Source organism: Lissotriton vulgaris, chromosome 6, assembly GCF_964263255.1.
Source record: "Lissotriton vulgaris chromosome 6, aLisVul1.2, whole genome shotgun sequence".
NCBI lineage: Eukaryota > Metazoa > Chordata > Amphibia > Caudata > Salamandridae > Lissotriton > Lissotriton vulgaris.
The window spans coordinates 1224903090-1224927881 of NC_141694.1; the positions used below are offsets into that span (position 1 = coordinate 1224903090).

Below are 24792 nucleotides of genomic sequence, written 5' to 3' on the forward strand. Positions count from 1 at the left end.
AGTATTCACACGCTGTGCTTTTGTCTTTCGACACTAAATGCTCTACTCCTGCCTGAATTCCCCCAGCTGGTTCCTTTAAGTGCAAGCATTGCCCTTTTCAACTCCAAATAGATAGGTTAGGCTCACTCCCTCCGTATTTAGTTGAGTTTAAGTTTCTAAGCCTTAATTACCAGTCGCTGGCTAAGCACCATGCTGAGGTCTTCGACTTACTAATAGATGAGTCTCCAGATGTATTATTCTTAATCTTGGTTGGCTCTCCCTCAAGGCGTTATCATGAATCAAGTTAATAGATCAGGTAATGGGGGGGTGGCATTGCAGTAATTCAGAAGGAGTCTTATCACTGCAGTTTTATAAAGGAGGACAAATGTATGTTAACCTTAGGCTTTTTATACCCCCAGATGATTTTTTGCCAGATAGCCTCAGTCTGTGGAAAAAAGCCTTTAGATAAATGCAAAGGGATGCCTGCAAGAAGTATAGGTAGAACAGGAGAATAATCATCTTGATTAAGTTGCATGGAACGATTAGACCAATGTGAAAATAATGCCACTTAATCAATATCGCCTGCGTTCTACTGTATAGTACGCCATCATTAGATTCCCTTACATCCTCCATTTTTACAGAGACTTCGATCCCCAGGTAGGTGCCCATTTGACTCATCGCCTATCGTCCCAAGAAAGGACAATCCTGGTGAGGACTAGGGTCTTATCAAGATTTAGTTTGTACCCAGAGAATGCCCCACACTCATTAGCACATTTTTCAATAGCTGCCAGAGAATCCTCTGTGGCAGAGGTCATGATGGTAATGTTGTCTGTATACACAAGCACTCTGAGCTCAAGTTGATGGATCCTTAGCAAAGCAATCTTCCTCAAGGTCTTGAGGGCTTGAATTTAAGGTTCAATTTAGTGGGCAAAGAGCAAGGTGAAAGTGGACATCCATTTACGGATGTCACGATTTATCTGAATTAGGTTGGTAGAAGACCCTGAACATAAAACCCTTGCCTTAAGATTCTGGTAAGCTTTTTAAGAAACAATGGTTCTGGGGTGGCCTGATAAGGTCCTAAAAGAAGTACAGCGAATGATTAATTAACGCTAAGGAGCTAAAGATGTAGGTTCTTGTAGAATCTTTTATTTGTTTTCTTTTTTATTCTTATTTACAATTATTATAGTATAATTTCAGGTGCTCAAGAAAGTGACAAGGTGCAGAACGTGACATAAGTGAACAAAGTGAAAGACGAAATGTCACACAACAACAAGGTTTAAAACCACAGAAATATATACAATGAAGTGGGTGTATTTCCTTGGGTAGGTCGACGACGTTTCGATCTATATTAGTTTAGATCATCATCAGGACTGATGAGCCTCCTGAAACTACAAGATTTAATTGGGGTTACAAAGAGGACCTACATATGTATTTTAAACTTTAATTGATATTGGTGCTCCCAGTGACATGATTAACTTTCATGCACATTTCAAATGAATTTCATGCATATTTTGAACAATTTGAACGGGTGCGCTTAACAGTCTCACCAATTATGTGCTGCGTGTATTTATTTATCTAGGCAGCGAGGGTAAGCATGTAGGTACATACCATACCTTAGTTGCTATGCGTATTTGATTATCTAGCAACGAGGGTAAGCATGTGGATGCATGCAAGGACTTAGTGGACGTATAAGATTCTGGTAAAGCCTTTGAAAAAAAGCAATAAAACACAGCCCAAACCCTTGCACAGCTATAATGCCCTAAGAAAAGGCCTTGAGCCCCAGTCGAAGGCCTTTTCAGCGTCTAACATTATTGCTCCCACCCGATATCCCTGAGCACAGCCTGCCTCAAGAGCAGTGATAACAATATTGACATGAGCGGTGTTATCCCGCCCTGGAACAAAACCATGTTGATTCTCATAAAAAAAAATCTGAAATAACTGTAGCAAGTCTTTTTGCTGAAATCTAAATATAAATCCTGGAATCAGAATTAATCAAAGAAATAGGCTGATATGAATCACTAAGAAAGGGATCTTTCCCTTTCTTAGAAAAGATGACGATGTTGGTCTCAGTCCATGACCCAGGAACCTCCCCAAGTAATTCAAAAGAGTTGAATAGATCATGGAGAACCGGCACTACAAGATGTGACAAACTAACATAGAATTTCAATGGAAGTTGATCGGTGCCACAGGCCTTGCCTCGTGCCAGCTAGCCAACAGCGTCTTACACTTCGGATGCCGATTTTTGACCTTCTATCCTATGCTATTGTGTAGTACATATTTTCCAATGATGGTGGACCCGAAGAAACTGAAAGATCTGGTCCGTGGAAGGGACCAATTCCTTGTCATAAAACTTCTGATAAAAGCGGTGGAACTCCTCTTGCAAGAGAGCAGGATTGGTCACAATAGCCCCTTGAGAGTTCTTAATCCCAGCAATAGCAGATGCATTAGCGCTATCAGGGACCCAGAAAGATAACACTCAGCCCATTTCTTCCATAAAGAATTGAGATCTGATATAACCCTAGGATTTCAGGAAGCTCTCTACAAATATGGACACCCTGAAGCCCCTTGGGAGTTTTTAATCCCAGCAATAGCAGATGCATTATCGCTATCAGGGACCCAGAAAGATAACACTCAGCCCATTTCTTCGATAAAGAATTGTGATCTGATATAACCCTTGGATTTAAGGAAGCTCTCTACAAATATGGACACCCTGAACCCACAACTTGTACAAGTCGAGAAGGTTCAGGAAAGCCTTCAAACTGCTGTGGGAGCAGTCAAGACCCAGATCTCATGACAGGAAGTTTAGATGACCATGCTCTCATCAAGAGTCAAAGCTTTGGAGAATAGGTCTCGCCGGAATAAACTCAGGGTATTGGGGATCCCAGAGGGGTCAGAGGAACAATCCTAGATGTTACATAGTTTGGTTGTTTAGTTAAGCCTTTACTACACTGCAGGGCTGGGACATGGACAGCATAATTCAGAGAACCCATCGCTATCCATTTCGGCCTCCCGTGAGGGCTAACATCCTCGTTATTCATGGGCCAAACCGATATATGTAGGTTACTTCCTCCTCCGTTAGGAGGTAAACAGGGCTGCTAGTCCAAGATCACCAGTGAAAGCGGCTGGCCTGGACTTTTTTGTTCAATCATATTTCTCTCATGAGAATTTAGTCCTGGCACTTCAAAAGCTTGGAGCTTTGGACTTATTACAGGAGCCAGCAATCCTGTGCATCCAATATGAGGAACAAATGTATTAATGTTTTGAACAGCCTGAGAGTGAGGAGCGCTTAACCAAGTTGGTGGGGGGGATAAGGAGGCTAATGGATCTGGCTGATTTTTTTTTGTCTTTTTCTTCTTGTTTATTTTTCCTTATAGGTTTTTACAGAGTTGTTTACTCAGTCTCTTGGGTACTCCTTCCCTCTTTTCTTTTTTTATTTCTCTTTGCGAATGGAAGCTTTAGATCTGCAGGGCCAGCAGGCACCTAGCATTGATTTCATGAATGTTTCATGAGGGTTTTTCACTTATTAATTATGAGTCTTGGGGAAAACATTTTGGGTCATTTTGGCGGGTGTCTCGGGTGGTGTCTGCCCTGCCCCTTTAGTTCTTTCCCCAAATTCATCCTTGGTCTGGGGTGCTACTGGGGGGCCGGGGCAGGAAGTTAATGTACTCATGTCTACTGCCTGTGCTAATGATATTATTTTGGCCAGGAGGTAGTCAGTCCTTTTTCTGGGCCTTGCATGAAAGGAACACGTTGGGGGAAGGCTGGGGGAGGTGCGGGTGGTGGGTCCAGGGTTTGGGGTCACTTTGTCTTTATAATGATTTTGTATTGTAGCATGTTTAGGCAGGTTGCTGGACAAAAATTGAGGCCTTATGGTTGTGGATGATAAAGTTGAGACCAAGAATTATTCTGTGCTGTTGTTCTCTTTCACTGCGTGCTGGTTGTTCGATCAAGAATGTCAAGATTTAGCCAGGGGTTTGGTCCAGTGACCAGCGTCTTCATATTCTTTTGTGGAATATCAATGGAATGTAGGCACCTTATAAGCAAAAATTAATTAAAGAGGTGCTACACTGTCTTCATCTACATTTAGGTGGCCTACAGGAAACTCAGCTCTTGCATAAATCGGCCTCTCTTCTGGATGATTTCTCATATCAAGTCCTATCCTCAGCTCGTTTTCACTTCTCTCAAAGAGGGATTACCCTATTGGCTCGGTATAAGAGCTAGGCACTCACAAACCACTGTACAGATGTGGGTAGACAATGGCTCATAGCAACAGTCAAGAGGGGCCAACTAAGCATTATGCCTTGTGTGCTCTATGGGGCCAACACTGATGACCCTGTGGTCGTTAATAGTCTGATTTCTGCGCTACATCAATGGTCAGAACCATTGGTTACTTGCGGGGACTTCAACATCGTCCTTAAACCATGGATAGAATCCTCTCTTAGTAGTTGAGGGCTAAACTCTTCTTTGAGAACCTCCTATAGCTCAAAGGAAATAGCTAGGGTTGCTTTGTTGCAAGTAATGGAATCTTATGCTTTGGTGGATGTCTGACGATATTCTCTGATGACAAAACATGGGTTTACATATTTTTTCGCCTCTCATAAATCTTTTTCTCGGATAGACATATTCCTTCCTACCAAGATCTTATGCCCCATCTTGGGGCCTGATTACGAGTTTGGCAGTGCGTCGCTGCTTCTGCCCTGCTGCGGCAGCGCCAAACCCATGGTCAGGTCGCCTGCCAGATAACAAGTATTTCTTGTGTTTGGCGGGCTATTATTCGACATTCTCAAGGCAGTGCCTCAGAAAATGGGCACCACAATGGGAACGTCAAAAACAGTTCCTGTACGGCATGGCATGTAATGACCATGCCGTGCAGGAACTGGGGTGCATGCACACAGGGGGGCACATATAGTGCCCCCCTGCATGCACTCCATGGCCCTGAGACACAAGGGGGCCTTATCGGGCCCTCTTTGTTTCCTCTCCATAACAGTTTTCATGAAGGAGGAACCACCATGAAAAATGTGGCAGAGAGGAAACTTGTAATATGTTTGGTGGGATCGCAGCAGTTCCTCCAAGCATATTGCAGCCTCAAGACCACCACAACACTGCCAGGGAACAGGGGCATTGGCAGTCTGACCACCCTGATTGTAATAAGGTGGTCGGAAGACCGCCACATCCCCGCGAGTCTGGCGGTCTGTGGACTGCCAGACTCTTAATAAGCCCCTTGGTATCTCCTTGTACCCTAGGGTTAAATCAGATCACAATTCTTTTTCTCTTCTCTCTTTCGTCCATCCTGACAAATTGGGACATAAATAAATGTAAGCATGTCCATCATAGGAATTGAAGATGTAAGTTTGTGAGCTTTGCTGTCATTCCTAAATGTGCTCCTTAGTGTACACCATTTGATGCCAATATTGATAGTCAGTGTTGGAAACTTCAAAGTTAGTGACAGCCAGTTAGCTATTAGTGTTGCCATAATTTGTTATAGAAGGAAGATAATGAATTCCTCATCTATTTAGTTGGAAAAATGCCAGTATCCAGTGGTTGAGCAAAGAAAATAGCATAGTAATCCATTTTGAAATTCTGTTAAAACACATCCTGACGTATTTAAATGAAATGCTAAAATGGACATTTATGGCGCTTGTGTTGGAAGATTATGATTGGCTCTTATTGTATTTTTAGATGAACAAGGAACATTAAAATTACTCTTATAGCCTGTCAGTTATGATAGATCATCTGAATAAATGTACATCTAATCATATTGAAGTAATTTTGAGATTTTTTTAAATATATTGCTTTTGTTTATGATGAATCAGTTGCATTTCATAGTTAATCAGAGTTTGTTTACTCACAACTGATGCGATAGCACCAGTAATTAGAAAGAATACAGATGTACTGCCCAAAAAAGAAGCTCTGTAGACTGGTCATACTAGGCCTCGTTGCCTGGCTTAAAGGATATGTTTTTCCACAAGAGAATCTTATATATACTTATTTTGAGTTAAAATTGTCAATTCATGCTTGTTTTTTAATTTATGAAGAGCAAGCATATTGCCACTCTTCTGCATATGCATAGCAAAGATGTGAATGGCTATCCTGCTACAGGCCTTTTCGCTCATCAAAGCATCTCATTATTTCTGTGTATCTCTAAATTGTTGTGGAAGCAGTTTACTTTGTGAATGTTTAGTTTAAAAATATTTCACCGTTGCGGGGCACGGCATCCTGAATTGCATAATCTAAATTGGATGAGTTTCATTCAGATTTCAGCTTTGGAGGTGTCTCACACAAAAAACATGTAGCAGAAATACATCCATGGAGGTTAAAGGAAACACAAAAATGTATAAATAATCCAATAATCCCCCCCCCATTGACATCCCCTCCTACTTAACCAGTCTCCTTCAGCATTGTACAGGGTGACACTGAACATCGCAGTTCTGTTCCCTGTGTAATTCTGTCTAGGAATGGCCAGACTGATAGCCCTAAATACACAAAAAAGAGAGCCAGGCACAACCCAGTACAAGGCCCACCTTCAGTAACCGCCAACTCTGCCCTCCACAAATGATCCCTCTCCTATCACTAGACCACACTTCCCAAATCACTCAGCTCAAGTAAGAAGTGGCTACATAATCATTAAAGTAGTCTTGAAGACAGTGTGTGGAATAGCAGATGAAATAGCGTTTACCCGGAATGCCATTGGCATCAGTAATCTTTAAAGATTCACTCACTTTGAATAGAACTTAACATTAGAAGAGAATCCTATTCCACCTAGAGATGACACACCTATGTTGATCGTTGCACTTAATAGAAGTCCCTTCAAGGGAGTTCTCACTGAAGCTACAAGTGGCAAAACATGCAGCGGGCACGGTGTTATCACTTTGCAGCCTTCCTGCAGTTCTGCAGCATTCAGAGGTTCCATCTTTCCCCTACACACTGGCATGTATCTGAACCCCCCATACAATTACTGTTATCCTTAAGAATATTTAATGGAGTTTTCAGGATGTATTAGATTGAGAAGCCCTTAAAGTCAGTTCACATAGACCAATAAGTCTATGGAGAAAGTGATCTGGTATTACTCCTGGTCGAATCTTTCTTTTGACCCATGAGATCAATCAATCCACTGAGGTAGATTCAAGTATTTTGGTACAGGCCTCCTATCATTCAGAGAGATGCAAGGAATGCTGGAGGGAAGGGTTTTGTGTATTTCTTTATAGTTTATTGGACCAATTTTTGTCAGCCTTTTACAAGACCCTACTCTGCAGAATAGATTTGAGCAATTCAAATGCGGTGCTGAACAGTTCAAGAAACTTCAAAAGACAAATGTACTTTCTATGTCAGTAGGGCGATGCTATGTTTTTGGAGAAAGACGCCCACAACTGGAGAATTAGTAGGAATTTTAGTTTTAAAAAAACAGGAGTTATATGTTTTCTACTTGTTTTCCTTCTGGATTTCATTGTACTTTAATGTGTGCTTGTGTGTGAGTGTGCATGCTTCTGAATTAATGTGTGTTTTTATTTTTGGCAAATTAATCCAGCTTATTTACATTTGCATTTTTTAACACTGGGGTTCTTTTTAGGTAGATGAAAGAAACATGCCGGCTGAACAGCAAATGGTTAATAAAGTGTTTTTATAGCTGACATGTATAGCATGGGGGGATCAATCTGTTGGAGGCACTTGTGTTGATGATTATTGGCAAACCTGTTACTTCCATTAGAGAATTCCCATTGCCACCCATGGTAAAATACTGCCCTCCAATAATGGTACTATTTCTTGGCAACTAATGGTCTACCCCTAGTAACATAACAGCCCTGGGACAATAAATCCAGGCATGTTTTGGGCATCTGTGATGGTGCAAATCTCTGGCATAACGATAGTCCTTAGAGAATGCTGGATATTCTTGACAAATTGAGAAGTGCCATGGTCTGATCGGTCTGCCATAGAAAATGAAACCAGTATGTGGCTGAGAGGGATTGGCTAAACGTGTTCTTTAGTATGTTCTTAAGTATTTCTATGTTATGTTTGTTAATATGTCTATTCTGTAGATGTTAAAGGTAGGACTATGAGTTGCCAGGATTTGCCATGTGGTCAGAGTATCCCAGAGGGTATGGATATTACCAGGACAAACAAGGCATTCCATTTGTCCACGTATGTGTGGTGTCACTAGGGACAGGAACGTTTGAAACGGCCAACATAAAGTTCAAGGCAAAACAGAAATCTTAGAAGCTTATTGTATCCAACACAAATGTCTATCGTTTGGGGCACTGCTGCAGGTGATATGAAAATAACTATGTTGTTGAACAATCAAGCTGAATATTATGTTTGAGGTAGAAAGTACTGCAAGGTTACTGGTAAAAATGTTGTTTGAAAAATGTGTCCCAAGATAAGTGAGCATGAATGGCACACAATGCAATCACCATTATGTAGTTATGGTTTAGTCAAATGCTCCATTGAAAAGGCTTTCTCAGATTGCACCAAGACCTTGGACCATGCAACAAATTGGACAAGATACTTTCCACCATGCCAAAATGTGTACAGTTCTGTAAAGGGGAAAAAAAATTAAGAGGCGAGTTGAAAAACTTAAATATTCTACATCCAATAAATGTCATTGTTAGCTGACCATTTGAGAGAACAGCTTGGACAATCCCTTACTCGTACAAGAAGAATGTGTTTATTAACAAACTCTGGGGCATATTATCAAGGAGGACGTTAACAATTATCGCCGGTTTAGCAGCAGAAAACTGCCGCTAAAGCGAGGATAATGGGCTTGATAATATGCCCTTGAGAATTCCAATAGAAGTCTATGTTCTGGTGTGAACCTGGGCTTCTATTGGAATTCTCTAGGGCATAATATCAAGCCCTTTATTGTCATTTTAGCGGCAGTTTTCTGCCGCTAAACCGGCGATAATTTTAACACCGTCCTTGATAATATGCCCCAGTGTTTTTTTCTAAAATTCCATATTCAACATAATCAAGCACTACTTTTTCTTTCACCGGAGGCAACTAAATAGGATAATCAATATTTTACTTACTATTGTCAATAAACATTTGTATTTTTGAAATCAATCTTTTCAAGTTTAGTACCCTAAAGTAAATATGTAAAATAAAAAATACATCAAAGGTAACATTGAATATGGCCCACTAGGTTATAGAGGGGTCCTTTGACGTCATATACCAAGAAGGGTGGGGGGACAAGTGCTCTGCAAACATCAAAAAATAAGTTTGTGCCTGAAATTGGATTGCCACTCCCAATTGGACTGAAAAACATGGTGTCTCTGTCATGTCAAAAGTGCTGTCCTAATTTACTAAAACCAAAAAGAGGGTACTGGATTGTGAACAGTACAACAGTCAGATGTCTTTGGCACTTGTAAATGGTGATGTGGATATACACGTTGTGCAGATCTAGCAAGTAAAAATAAATATAATCTCTGTATCAATGGCAGAATAGTTGCAAGCTTACCTTGAAAAGTCGTTGTGATTACATACATATGTTTACTCAGCGAAGGTGCAGAAAAGGGATGTGAAGGGAGTGTGGGATAATTTGGAGAAGTGAAAGAAAGGATGAGAGACACACTGCCTTACAAATTGTGATTTGTAAATATTCATTCATGTAAAGAATTGATTGGTGACCTTTATTAATCCTTGCAAAAACAGCATTTATTTTCCATTGATAAGCCTTCAGAAACAGTCATTTCAAAACCCAGAGGCCAATAAGATAAGGATGCTGTAAAGAAGAGGATGTACAGTTTTGCTTTAGATGGGGGGGGGGGCCGAGCGCAAGGGATGAGATTGGCTTTTTAGACCATCCACCATTGCTAGAAGCCAATTGGATAAAATGTACTAGGACAAAGAAAATACACAAACACATGGTGGCCTTTGAAATCCTGTGTCACTTACCCTTTCGCCAGAGTAAAGTATCAAGCTGTTATTCTGCCTCATCATTGCCTCTGTGGTGGGCCAGCGTGGCTGCTGAAGTGGTAAAAAATCGCATGAGGAAAAAAGGTTCACCAAGGCCCACTTCCATTATCTACACAACACCATGCCCATGAAGAAAAACCCTCAACAAATTGTTTAGCAGCGCCCATGTTTAAGAAGGTGATTTTATCTACTGGATGCAATCTCATAAATTGTATGACAAGCAAGTGCATGTAAATGTAGAAATATGGCTGTGGTTAAAACTGGGGAGCCAACAAATATCCAATGTGTATGAAGATCTATGCCTATTGAACTTATTTACACTTTATTTGTAGGTTGGGTAGGTGAGGGAGGAGGTGCCAGAGAATCGAATGGGGAAGCAAAAAGAAGAATGACGTCTAATCCAGCCATAAGGGGAGAGAAGAGGAAAGGGGAAAGAATTTACCAGAAAAGAAGCATAGTCGAACAGTGAAGTGGGCTTAATGACAGTGCAACAAGTGGAGATACTAAGACGATGGTCCAAATTTTAGAGGTATTATTGGTTGGTGAGAAATGCTAGGAACAGCTTCGTTTAGAGGCTGGTGAGGTTAGTTATAGATTGAGAGCAGGATGTGGGAAATAACATTTATAGTGGATCCAATGTTAGAGAACATGCATGGAGGGCAACTGAAACACCCAAATACCTGGCTCCTATTCCTCAATTAAAATACTTTTTCACTTACGCATACTCTTCCAGCAATATGATGTGGGATGCGTAGAATCAATGGAAAACTCCTCTGTCCCATGCGGTGTCTCGAAAGGCATACAGGAAGCTGTAAAGAAACCAAAAATGATGTCAGCAAAGATTAAGGCCAACCCCAGCCTCCACTAATGAGGCTCAAGTTCCTGCTCTGCCCACAACTTTGTATTTGAGGATGTAAAATTATTAATATTGTCCAACCATTTTATAACAAAAACATGCTTGAATATATATGTATTATGTGTATATCATCAAGTTATACACACACAGACACATATATATATGTATATATAATATATACACATTTATATATAGATGTATTTTGAAATATATTTATACATGCCTGGGTACATGTGGGTACAGAAGCTAGCCAAATATTCACTCAGTATGTCCCTTTCGTTTGGGTTGTGTATCCCTCTGTTCAAAATGCATCTTTGGAAAACTCCCCTGGGAAATAATGAAGTCCACATAAACCTTTTTAGTTGTGCAGGTTTTGATGAGTCGAAGCTCAGTGAATCTCATGTCAGGTGTTTTCTTGCACCTGAATGTGTATTCAGAATGTGTGAAGCTGCAACAGTCACTAAAGTCTTCTGAATATGATAATCTAAGAGTTTCAAAAGTCCACAGACTAGATACACATTGCATGGTGTGCACCTGCGTGTTTTTCCCTAAGATGTCTCTAGCATTCCTCTAAGACCTTGGTAGTCCAGCAACAGCTTATGAAGCTTGCAAGATTCCACAAGCTCCCTGAGTGACTGGGCCTAGGTCAGCAGAGATGGAGGAGGCTTCTTATGTACCAAGGAATAATTATCATGCATTAAAAGTTACTCTGGCAGAGTAGTTCCATTTATTATGGCAGCTTTGGGTGCTAAGCTTCAACAATGCAATCTTGATTCTCGACCTTCCTACCAAACTAGTCCCTGACACATTTCTGGTCTGTCAATACCATGTCCTGGTCTTATCATTAAGGAGTACAAAGATTATAATGAAGTCAGTAGATCATGGTAAGAGTGATGAAAGAGTTTGGTGGCCCTGGCAGAGGGCATTAAATTAACTGCAGATAGAGAACCATCTCAGCCAACACATCACCAAGTTCTCCTTGCTTGACGAATGCCAGTCAGGATTCAGAACAGGACATAGCACGGAAACAGCGATTCTCCATATTGTCGACGATGCGATACAGGCACTTGACCAAAATCAAGCATGCCTACTGATTCTCCTTGACCTGTCATCGGCGTTTGACACAGTAAACCATGAAGCACTACTGACCAGGCTGCAGGACAGGATGGGATTGTCGGGAATTGTACTAGACTGGTTCAACTCCTTCTTACAAAACAGAACACAGCGATTCCGGGTCAACTAATCTATCTCATCTGCATGCCCTATCTCAATAGGAGTCCCTCAAGGATCGACGTTATCCCCAGATCTGTTTAACCTATACGTCGAACCACTTACAGAAATTCTCCCAAAATCACAGATATCTTATCACATGTGTGCGGATGACACGCAGATATACATAAAGATCGCATCCCTAAAAGACATTGAACTAATGAACGAGACATTAAAAAGGGCACTACAATGGCTAACTAACAACCATCTGAAACTAAATGCTCACAAAACAGAGTTCCTACTAATCTCACCACCAAGGAGCCAGGCGGAAATAAAGGAATGGACGAAACTCGTGACTGCGCTCAACTGCACCCCAACCCTAGTCAATTCAGCTAAATCGCTTGGAATAACTCTAGACGAGAATCTAGACATGAAAGCCCACATTAACTCAATGGCTAAAAATGCCCGCTTCCACCTGAACTACTTAAGAAAACTGAAACCATTCATCTCAGAGCCAGATCTCAAACTGGCAATCCAATCCTTGGTTATCTCTAGGATTGAATATGGCTGCACCACCTTAGCTGGCCTACCAAAAACATCCACAGCCCCACTAAAAGCCTGCCTCTACGCCGCGACAAGACTTATCACTGGATCTAGGAAATATGATCATATATCCCCTCACTTGAAAGCCTTAAACTGGCTACCTTACGAAGCCAGAATCCAAATGAAGATAGCCTGTATCACTCATAAAGCGCTCCACTACAACACCCCTGGATACCTAGCCAAGAAAATTCAGCTGTCTGGAGGTAACCGACCAGCCAGAAGCGCTGAGGAGTTGCTATTACGACCAGCCATTTTCAGAAAGAAAAAAACCTATGACAGAGCATTCTCAGGAGCTGCCCCCAGAATCTGGAATTCACTCCCTCCAACCATTCGGAAGATCAAAAATGTGGCAGCATTCAAGCGGGAAGTGAAGAGCCTTTTGATGAACAAATACAATAAATAGAGAAGAACATCGATCACTGCCCTGATCTATTGCTGCTTGACTTCAGAACATTTATGACATCAGAAAGGCGAAGTATAATCAATATTATAAAGATTTGCTAATTCTAGGTTATGAAACGGCCCAAAACTTACCTCCAAACGGTATCTTTAAATGACCTTATAACCGCATCCCTCAGGGACTTATAACTATCTACCTCACCTATGTGTATATACTTTGCTTTTGATACAATTGGAGCTGCAACTCACTTTGATCACACTGGCACATGTGTCAAGAATGATTGCATCTCATCTACCTCATATCTGTGATTCTTTTTACTGTCTATATATATGTTATGTTTTTCACCTACCCTATGTTAAGCGCTCTGATACCCACGGGTCTTGTTCGCGCTATACAAAACTCTATAATAAATAAATAAATAAATAAATATGCATTTACAAAGCCAGGGAAAGTCCTATTTACTTTTGCACAGTTGAAGTTTGTACAAGCCATCAGTCTGTGTCTACTTCATTAAGAGAAAGTTTGCTTTCTGGTGGTGATGAGAAAAATAGTTTCAAAGGTTTGCTTGGAATTTATAATTTATCTAGAAGATTGTGGTGTCTTTTATATTGAGAGCTTGAATGGCTAGTTCAGCTGGTAATGTTGGAATCAAAAACGAAAGAAACAGCAGTGATTCACATAAAATCTTCCTTATACATTTTGGCTATGGGTATATGGTAGTATTGCATAAACGACGCTGTCTTGAGAAATGTACTTTGTAAATAGTCATCTATTTAAAGAATCCATTAGAAGCCTTTATTAACCTTGATGAAACAGCATTCATTTGAAGTTAACAAACTTCAGTAGGCAGTAAGATAAGACAATGTATGATAGAGCAGATTGTGTAGTTAGTTATAGAGGGAGACAGGTGGCAAGAAATCACTATTTTTGTCGACTACACATTCATAGACACCAAAAGATTAAATGTTCTGAGGCACAGGAAATGCTCAAACACATGGTGAAGGAAATGCTCAAACACATGGTGAAGGAAATGCTCAAACACATGGTGGCCTTTGGTGCCCCGATTTACCCTTTCGCCAGAATAAGGTAGGAGGCTTCGGCTCTCGCTCATTATTGTGTCTGCCGGGAACCACTGTGGCTGCTGTAAAGATAAAAATTGCATTAGGCAAAACATACTTTAAGGCCCATTTTCACTTTCCACATCAAACTCCCCTTCCATGACCACAATGAAAGACTCCCATCAAACTTTTCAGTGGCACCCAAGTATAAGTAGGAACACTGATCACACACAGTTTGTTGCCAGCAACCTTGTTTCTAGTAAATCATGTGAAGTAGGAGATGAAAATATTATTTAGCTGTAAAGTATCTTTAGCCACGGTACCCTTAAGGGTTTAAAGGTTTTAAAGATCTCCAGTGTCAGAGCAGTGTATTTGGTTAGTTTGCCTATAGACATTCGATGAGTATAAATAGACTGCATGAAATATTTTTCTGGCAGACAAATAATACACGCAAATATGTTTAAAGAGAAATAACAGCAAGGATGCATGTTCATCTTGTTAGGATGTGGGGGAGTGGACAAGTTCATAGCCAATGGAAAGAGATGGATCCTAGTAAAATATACTAATTCAAAACAACAAACGTAAACTTATAAGATTAATGAAAGTTACATAATTTTGCAGAGAAAGGTGAGGATTATCTTTACATGTGCAAGTGATGTTTTCCTAAACATCAGCCTGCCTATGCAGTGTGTGCTATTCATTTGTACTACACTCATGCATTCTTATTCTTTTTTGTAATTGCACTCTGATCTCACTGCCCATATGCATGTGTTCACTAATGACGAAGAGTGTCCTGAGAGTTCTCATCTAGAGCTGATTGTAAGGTATTATCCACTATTGCCAACTGCAAAGTGTGTTATGATTAGTTAATACCATCTGCTCAGAGCATAACCCATTAATTGACTACCATGTATGTGAGTGGATATGACAAGAAGAACCGGCAATTAAGAGCTTTTACAACTGAGCATGTGGAGAATACATCTATTAACACCCTATAGGAAGGCCAAAAAAGCCAATTGCAACTGCTGGCTTCCAGACCTTCATTGAACCTGGAACACAGGCAAATAAGAATACTTAGTGTGATCATTCTACTGCCTTGGACTAGCTGAGCCAGTTTCACGATTCCAGAGAGCATTCTAATAATTATATTAATCAAAAAATGTCCATCCACTGGAACAATAGCTGAAGATGAAAATCTTGAGAATTTAATACCACACACAGAAAATTTATTTTTGGTATTGTTTATTTCTAAGAATGCTCTTTCACTGACTATACTAACAAATAAAAAATTCAAATATTCATACATGGTACACAAAAATCTTTATTTTGATGTTCCTCAAATTAGCTAGACATAGATTCCCTTTACATTTGTTGCCATGTACAACAGGCATTCAATCCATACGGCCTCTCAGCATCAATCAGTAGGTTTGTATAGACCTTCTTGTCGCGCGTGAGGGTATACAGCCAAATAGTCAGGTTTTCAGGGACTTTCAGAACTCTGGAAGAGATAGGGAGGTCAGGAGATAAAGGGGTAGCTCATTCCATGTCTTTGTTGCTAGGTAGGAGAAGGCGCGACCTCTGCATCTGCTAAGTCAGATGCAGGGGTGAAAGTTAGAGACGGAAATGGAGCGGAGATGTATGGTGGGCGATGTACGTACAGTCAATGGTTCAAGTAGGTCGGTCCGCAGTTGTGTAGGACCTTGTATACGTCAGCCAGGAGCTTGATACCTAGCATCTTTTCTGTACAGGGAACCAGGTCATTTCCCTTAGGTAAGGGGAGATGTGGGGTTGTCTAAGGAATTCCAGGGCGAGTCTGGCTGCTGTATTCTGTATGGTCTGTAGTTGGTTCATAGCGTGGGCAGTGGGGGTCTGAGTGAAGAGGGCTACCATGATGCACCCAAGGGGGAGATTTTGTTTCTGAAGATCAGTACTTCTGTCTTGTCTGTGTTGAGCTTCAGGTAGTTGTCCTTCATCAAGTTGGCAACGTCTGTACTGCAGTTGTGGAAGTTTTTCTTGGTGTTGGTGGTGTCTTCATAGAGAGAGAGGATGAGTTGTGTGACATCGGCGTAGTATATGATGCCAGTCCATGGGTTTTGATGATGCTGGACATAAGTATCACATAAGTGTTAAAGAGGGTGGGGATGAGCGAGGAGCCTAAGGGTACTCCACAGATGATTTCCTTTGGTTCAAAGGTGAAGGGTAGAAGGAATTTTTGCATTCTTCTGGTGAGGGGAGGCCATCCATCCGAGAGCAGCTCCTTGGATGCCCCTGTTGTGCAGCCTTGTGATGAGTGTGTGGTGGGAGCCATATCGTAGCCTTCTAAGAGGTCTATGAGGATCAGAGTCACAGTCTCTCCTCAGCCGAGTAGGGATTGGATGTCATAGGTAGCCACCATGAGGGCTGTCTTGGTGTTGTGGTCGCTGCGGAATCCAGACTGAGAGGAATCCAGTGGGAAGTTTGGTTCCAGATGTGAGGAGAATTGTTGGTTGACAACTTTTTCTAATACTTTGGCTGGGAATGGGAGCAGGGAGGTCGGTTGTCAGTTGTGGAATTCACTGGTCACTGCTAATGGTTTCTTGAGTAGGGGGTTGACTTTTGCGTGTTTCCAGTCTTTGGAGAAGGGGGCTGTGGCTATTGATGTGTTAAACAAGGCAATGAAAAGATGGCTGATTTCATTACAAGACTGGAGGCTACCATTATGCAATAACCTTTTATTGCTGCCCCAACATTCAGCCCTTTAAAGAACAATAATACATTATAAAGCAACAGAATGTCCAAACCATATGTATGTCCAGAGTCATCATCCTCTTTTATTCGTTGCTTCATTACAGATAAGTACTTCTGCTATTTGTTTGTTTGTTGCTACTTATTGATTGCTGTTAAAGATCATATCTAGTCTTTAGTCATAGTTTAGGACTGCCCTTCCAATTAATAGCTGGGCCTGATAAGTTTTTAGGGAATTGAGTTTAACCTTTGTTAATATTGTGTCAATGTTACTGCTTGACTTGTGTCAATACCTGCTTGAAAGACCGCTAGTCATTTGGCTGAGTATATTTGTGTAACACAAGGGCCCAGCCTGCAACATCCCACCTCTTGGTCCCATATCGGCTTCTTCGCCAAGTCAAACTGCTTCTATTTCAGTGGCAGCTTTCACGCAGTAACACCACTTGCTCCTTGCTTTCTTTCATAGGTCTCCCTCCCTGCTGTCTCCATCCTTTCCTTCCCTCACTTGATCAGATCAACATTCTGTGCTGAAATAGCTTCCAGAATTGAGAAGTTCAAGAGGTTGAATGCCTTTTTTGCAACAAACCAACTCTGAGGTATCAAATGATCTCTGTGTGAAGCTAACAGAGCTGACATCATCAGGGAGCAGCTTTGGAGTGCCATTGAGAGGGAGGCATTTGGTTTTGTACCTGAATAAGATGAGACAATACCTGTTTGGTACTCACTTCACAGTTCAAACTGACCACAGACCTCTCAAATGGCTAATACAAATGAAAGGTGAGAATGCCAAACTTTAGAGGTGATCTGTCTTCCTACAGGGAACAGACTTTACAGGGGGGGCTACCGCCACTTCGATCCGTCAGCTATTAGCTATAATTATCCTGGTTACTCGCTCGAGATCCTGAGCCTGCTGTGCCCTATCGAAAACGCTCTGGAGGCTGTAGGAAAGGAGAAATTCGGCTCAGCCGGGCTGCAGTTCTCGGATCAGACGCTTCTTCCCCTGAGCCACGTGACGCAGCTGCTGAAGAGGACGATGATTCCTGCTGAGGCGGGTGGGAGCGTTCACCCGGCCCTCGTGACTATCAAGGTGTGGAGACGGCTGAACCCCCTGATTGGTGGCGATCCTTCTGCTGAGTGAGTGTTGACTCTGCCGGCGACCGGGCTGCTGAGCTCTGTGGCGTGTTTTGGGATACGGAGGTCGAGGCCAAGCTGCGGAGATGATCTTTGACGTGCGTCCTGACTGGCACAGACCTGGCGTGCAGTCTGCTGGCAGACTACCTCCGGAGTGGATTCTTTGGCATTAGGCGAGTGCCGGGGGCCTGGATTTGTTGCGAACATTACACCATTTGCCTCATCACCTGGCGGGAGCGGCCCGATATCCCATTATGGGACTGCTACTGTATTGGGCCCTGGTAGCTGTGCATGGACAAGCAGTGCCACATTGCATGGCAACAAAGCGGGGGCCACACTCCTAGAGGTGCATGGTGGATCTGAGCCTGCCTTCATGGTGAACTATTAAACTGTCTAGTGTGAAACCCTCATTGACTCCCCTTTGTGTGGCCTACAACCAGCGTAGGTGGACGATCGCTCTCACAGGTCCAGCAGCTGACCAAACAGATTACACCATCCCTGCACTCCTTGCATTGATCCTGATCGGCGCCAGCATGGGAAAACTAGACGAAACAAAGCATAAACTGGACTTCGAGCAGGGCAAATCCAGGCATAGAGATGACGCCACGGAGTCCGCTACATCAGAACCAGACATGTTGTCTGACGACCCAATTGGAGACAAAACAATCCTTGTGTCTAAGCAGAAAGGCTTGTCGGCGATTTATGCAAAAATAGACACCTTGTCCTACAGGATGGACCATATGGCCGAGAGAGTTGACAACCACGGGAAGTGTCCTGACTTGGCCGAACGCAGAATTACTAAATTTGATGTGGCGCAAACCAACTCTAATAGTGTGCAGAAAAAGATGGAGCGAACTCTGGTTATTTTGCAGGACAGGGCTGAGGATTTGGAGGCCAGATCGCGGCACAGTAACCTGCGTATTATAAGCCTGCCCAAGTCCACCGCGACAGGCAACATGAAGACCTTTATAGCAAAATTGCTTACTACACTGCTTGGCGCTGCCACCTTTTCTCATATGTTTGTTGTGGAGCGGGTGCACAAGTCGCTGGGACATAAGCCGCCACCGGGAGCCCCTCCTCGACCTGTAATAGCGAAGTTACTTAACTTCAGAGACCGGGATACGGCTTTACTATCAGAGTCCAGGAGGCCAGGAAGCAATTTGCGCCTCTGAAACGCAAGCTGCGAGAGCAAAAAGTAGAATATGCGATGCTGTATCTGGCGCGGCTGCGAATGATGTTCGATGATAAGGCAAAAATATTCTCTAACCCCCAGTCCCTGCAAAAATCCCTCAAAGATTGGGACTTGAACGGAAAGCGCAGGAAAGACAAGATGGCAGACGATCGGGCTGACGGAGCGGATGGAGGACTTGATGAAAATGACTGATGAGAAACACTACACGGCAGACTTTTATGATGATTTTCCCCGTGAGTATATAATCTGTGCAGGATTGGGGTGATTGGACCTTTAGCTTTCAGTGAGTTCCTCCTTACTGTGAAATATAACTTTATGCTGAAATGTATGATTCTGCTGACCCTTACTCGCATAGGCCAGGCTTATTGGTCCGGTCGAGTTCACAGACCAGGCCTTCTATTGCTACAGACTACAACAGTCCACACGCTATCATTACACCGCTGTAAACTAAGTCCCAGCTGCCGCCACTCATTCCGCAGCAGAGACATAATGCAACCCCACCACACACGGTCTGCGAAGCATGACTGAGATAAACACCCCTCCGGACATTAACACCCGAACCAGGACGATGCTTTTTGCCATCCACACCCATACCTCTATAGCTGTTACTGGGGGACTCCGCACACGACAGATCACTAGACACACCGACCATGGAAAAGGCAGTCCCTGTTAGACACCGCTGACCCCATGTGATCACTTTCTTGCCATAGTGAGCTATACCATCAAATACCTGTAACCATTACAACGGTATCCCGGAAGTACAATTGTCAGTTCCCCTAACGCCAGTTCTGGCACAGACACAGAGACATATCGGAACACCGGCAGCATCACAAGCAGATTAAAAAAAGGTAAAAAACCACACAGGCCTGCTTACTAGACAAACTATTCACCAAGAGATATATACATTTATATATTGTACTACGCCGCCGGACCCCAGGGTTGCCGGCCGGAAGGCTGTGTTATCTAAATCGCATTTCATCTGATTGCCACTCTATGCTGCCGGCCCTTATGGGTTGTAGGCCATACAAGCTGTGTAACTGAAATCTTGTGCAATAAAGGTCTTTAAATATATATTTTTTAAAAATAGGCCAGGCTTATTGGTACGGGAAGTCAGCATCATATTGAGTGAGAGATGCTATCCATCAATAGTTGTTTACGAGGCTCCCCGAGAGACTAAGTAACTCCAGTGGAAGTCTCTTATTATTTGGAAAGTGGCTGTGTGGCATTGGGACCCCACAGAAGTGATGGCCGGTAACATCTGCCCCAATGTGTTTTACGCTCAACCGTCACAAGTTAATAGTGCTTATTACTAAACAATTGTAGTTTTCTTGCTATATGTGCTAGTAATTGCTAGTGAGGGGGAAGTGAGCCGCTTATGCCTAGTTGGGGTTGGCATGGCATGGGTGGGGGGGGGGTTGGTACTTTTGTTACAGTTCACATGGTCACACTGGGCATGATTGATTACGGCAATGCATTTGTTATAGCAGCTAGTATTGTCAGAACATGTGAAAGTGAAGAATGACGCACAGTGAACATGGAGAGGGATATAGAAGAAGCCTGCGATTAATGACATGGAACATGAGGGGCTTAAATGACCATAGAAAATTGTGTAAAATTCTGGCGCTGCAAGAGACGCATCTTGTCCCTAATAGCGCTATGCTCACGAGGTGTAACCTAGCAGGGCAATTCCATGGAGGCGGCTTCACCTCACACTCCAGGGGTGTAATTACCTTGGTTAATCCCAAGTCAGGCATACAACTTGAAGAATTCAAGACTTATCCTGCTGGTAGATTTCTAATCTCAAGATGTCATGGTAGGGGGGCTGACTTTCAAATTCTAAATACATACAGGCCTGACTATGATGACCCTCAGTTCTACCATTCACTTTTAAAATACATTAGGGGCTGCCACCCATTGCCACTAATTTGGGGTGGGGATCTTAACTGCGTGTTGGATCCTGCGCTTGATTGATCGAAGAGACCTCCTAGGCGCCCATCTGCGGCTGCTATGGCCATTGCTGATGCAGCATTGCAGTTGCAGCTGGTGGACGTATGGAGAACCAGATCCCCTGGGAGAGGCGGGGACACGTACTACTCGGTGTACCACGATACACACACAAGAATAGGCTACTGGTTGATATTGGATGCTCTACTACCCAGGGTACAGGACTGCATAGTACTAGGTCGCTCCTTCTCTGACCACTCTCCTATTTTGTTAGCGATTGAAATTCCCCCGAGGTCTCCCCCCTTTCTGTGGAGGCTTCCCCCATTCCCCCTACTGGACACGGTATTCAAAGCCGAATTAGCTGCCGCTATTACTGAATTCTTTGAATTAATGTTGGTTCAGTGGATTGTTTTGCCACGCTATGGGAGACATTTAAGGTATACATAAGGGGAGTTGCCATAAATAAACATTTGGGGGTACTCCGCTCTATTAGGTAGACTTGCCCTGTTAGAGTCTGACTGATTGCGCTGGAGACAGAGGCACTTAAAGGGAACGACCCTCAGATTTTAGAACCATTGAAAATAATGTTGGAAGAGTACCACAGGGAAGCTGACAGCGAAATCAAGCACATGGGGAAATACACATTGGCCAGATCCTATGGTGAGGGAGACAGGCCGGGCTCAGTGCTGGCGGCGATTGCCCGCTGACTGTATGAATCTGGAGTCACCCAAGAATTATTAGATGAGAAGGGAACTGCCCTGAAAGAGCAGGCGGAAATAGTAAATAGATTTGGCCAATATTATCAGAACCTGTACAGTACCAAAGTTACCCCAGACAAAGAAAATATAGTGAACTACCTGAAATACATACAAGTACCCTGGCTGATGGATAGCCACAGAGAGTATCTCATGAGTGGAGAAGTGTGGCTCACTGGTTAGAGCAGGCAGACCCTGAAGCAGAGGTCAGACCCGGGACCAGGGTTCAATTCCCGACGCGGCAGGGTCTTGAGCTCAAATGTCCATGGACTCGATAATTCTCGCTTCGGTGCCTGACCTAATCATGGGTTCACACTCTGCAACTCTGGGCATTAAGCTTGCTTAATCTCCACAACGGCCCCCCGCGGCGGGATGCCTGGCTTTCACCTTGGGGATGCCCTGTAGGGGCTATCTCACAGGGAAAAGCCAGGACGGGTTCCCAAGGCAAGCGCGGAGATACCCCTTCGGGGGTCGAATCTGGCGCCATATAAGAACATAATAATAATAATAATAATGAGACCCCTTGACGGTGTTGAGATCCGTATGGCACTCAACTCCTTGCGGGATGGAAGTGCACTTGGCCAACATGGGCTCACTGTGGCCTTTTATAAGGCCCATACTTGATCACTCTGTTCCAGGAGATGGAAGAACCTGGCATAATGCCCCCCTCCATGCGCTGATCACAACCATATTGAAACCTGACAAGGCTCCCCCAGAGTGCTCATCTTATAGACCACTATCATTGATAAATGTTGACACTAAAACTTTTGCTAAAATATTGGCCAACAGACTGACCCCGCTTTTGGCTATTTTGGTGGGTCCTGAGCAGGCGGGCTTTGTACCTGGCCGTACAGTAGCCTACAATCTGGTAACAGTTTTTGCGGCTCTACAGCATGTTACACCGGGTGTCAAGGCGGCAGCAGCTGAAAAAGCCTTTTATTTGGTTGAGTGAAAGTACATGCTGGTGGTGCAAAAGCATTTGGGAGTTGGAAACTTTTTTTGAAGATTCATTTCATTGCTTTATAACCCCCCCACAGGTCGTGTGCATTCGGGAGATACTGTTTCCTCCCCCATACAGATTTCTAGAGGCACAAGACAAGGGTGCCCCTTGTCACAATTGCTGTACGCCGTTGCTGGGGAGCCCTTGATCTGCTCTTTTAGTATCACGGCAATAGGGGCATTCGTTTCCCCAACTATAATCTTATTGTCTCAGCTTACGCGAACGACATGCTACTGTACATACGGCATCCGGACACTAATCTTTCTCCAGTTATCCGAGAGGTGTTGCGATTTGGCAGCATATCGGGTCCTAAAATGTATTGGGATAAATGTATTATATTCTCTTTGACCCGGGCCACAGTGCAGATGGCCTTAGATTATCCCCTTCAGTGGACGTCGGACCGGTCCGATACCTGGGTATACAGGTCCACTCCGATGCGAAACAAGTACTCTGGGCAAATTATTGCGGGCCATCACTAAATTGGAGGAAGGTATAGACAGATGGATCCGCTTTCCTCTCTCACTTGTGTCGCTGATGAGAATGATAATACTACCCAGATTCCTTTTTCTTTTTGTTAATATTCTGGTGGTGGTACCCCAAACAATTTTTAAAACACCAAGGACCCTGTTGAGTAAATTGGCTTGGGCTAGTAAAACTCCCTGTGTTAAACTGGATCTATTACTCTGCTTTATTCTGCGGGGGGCCTGGGGGCACCAGACCTGGAGCTATATTATCTCACACTTGGATCCACGGCCCACAAAACTTGCCACATCTTCAAATAGAGAAGATAGCTGCAAGCCCTGACCACCTCCCTCGTTGTCTTTTTCAGGCACCAATTAGGCGCTGCAGTGTGCTGGACTCAGTTAACTCTACAATTCATGTCTGGCACGTCTTGCTAAGAAAACAGGCAGGTGACTTATTATTTCCCCGCTAATGCCAGTGGAATGGTGCCATTGGCTTAGCATTAGAGCTGAGAGAGGGGTGCGCCGCTCGCTGGGAGCTTTACGGATACTCGTGATGGGCAATTTGTTTGTGGAAGGAAGAATGTGCACTAGGGAGGAGGCAGCGGAAGGCATACCTGACCTTACCCCTCTCACACAATTTAATTTTTTTAGAGTTCGTCATGCACTGAGAGCCTTACTTGGAGATGAACTGCAATAACCTCTGGAGTTAGCCTCTCGCTCGCTGGGGATGCGCTCAGAATCCCCCCTCAAGCTAGTTTCGAACGTTTATGCCAAGTCACAAGCATTTAATCATTCGCAATAAGCCAAGGCTCGACTGGAGTGGCAACATGATATAGGGGTTGACCTCACTGATGATATCAGCCGCTACTGCTGTGAAGCCTTCAAAGATTTCACTTAATGGACGGCACAGACTGGTCCATTTCAAGTATCTCAATAGGGTACACTATACGCCGCTGAGATTATTTCGATATGGGTTTAGGGATACAGACTGCTGCGAACGCTGTGGGGAGGCAAAGGCAGGCTTGTTGCATCTGGCATGGTTATGCCAACCAGTGGCGGACTTTTGGAAACACATTTTTCATATATTACATGAGATTACAGTTCAATCCCTCTCACCTGATCCTTTACTAATGCTTTTGGGGTACACGAAGACTCTGAATAAGAAAGTCAGGAGACTGGTCTCCATGGGTCTACTCTTTTACAAGGTTTTGGGGTCTATATGCGCAATATTTGTTGGCGAAACAAGCTGATATTGGGGATAATGACTGAATGTATGTTGTACGAGTTTCCCCCCCCAAAAAAGAATAATAATAAGCTATATGAGTCTCATATTAACAGATTATGACAGCTTAATATCCTACATGTATTCGCTTGCACTCAGAATAGTGTACTCTGCAGACTGTTATAATATGGTTCTAGAGTATGTTATCCCACTGTGCACACCCTGACTGTAACATTATAATGCTATAATGCTATTGTGTTATGTGACAGCAATTGTTGCCAGCCACTTGAAGGCACGTTTGTGATGTATATTCTGCTCTGTGGGTTATGAAAATTTATAAAAATACATT

General features: G+C 43.1%; 1 protein-coding gene across 1 annotated transcript in view; it reads right to left on the reverse strand.

Moving 5' to 3' along the window:
• LOC147708654 (uncharacterized) overlaps positions 1-24792 on the reverse strand; it is a 225111-nt gene that overhangs the window by 21506 nt on the left and 178813 nt on the right. The window contains exon 19 of the mRNA XM_086925379.1: positions 14023-14094. Coding sequence (XP_086781505.1) covers positions 14023-14094 — 72 coding nt within the window. The remainder of the gene's footprint in view (positions 1-14022; positions 14095-24792) is intronic.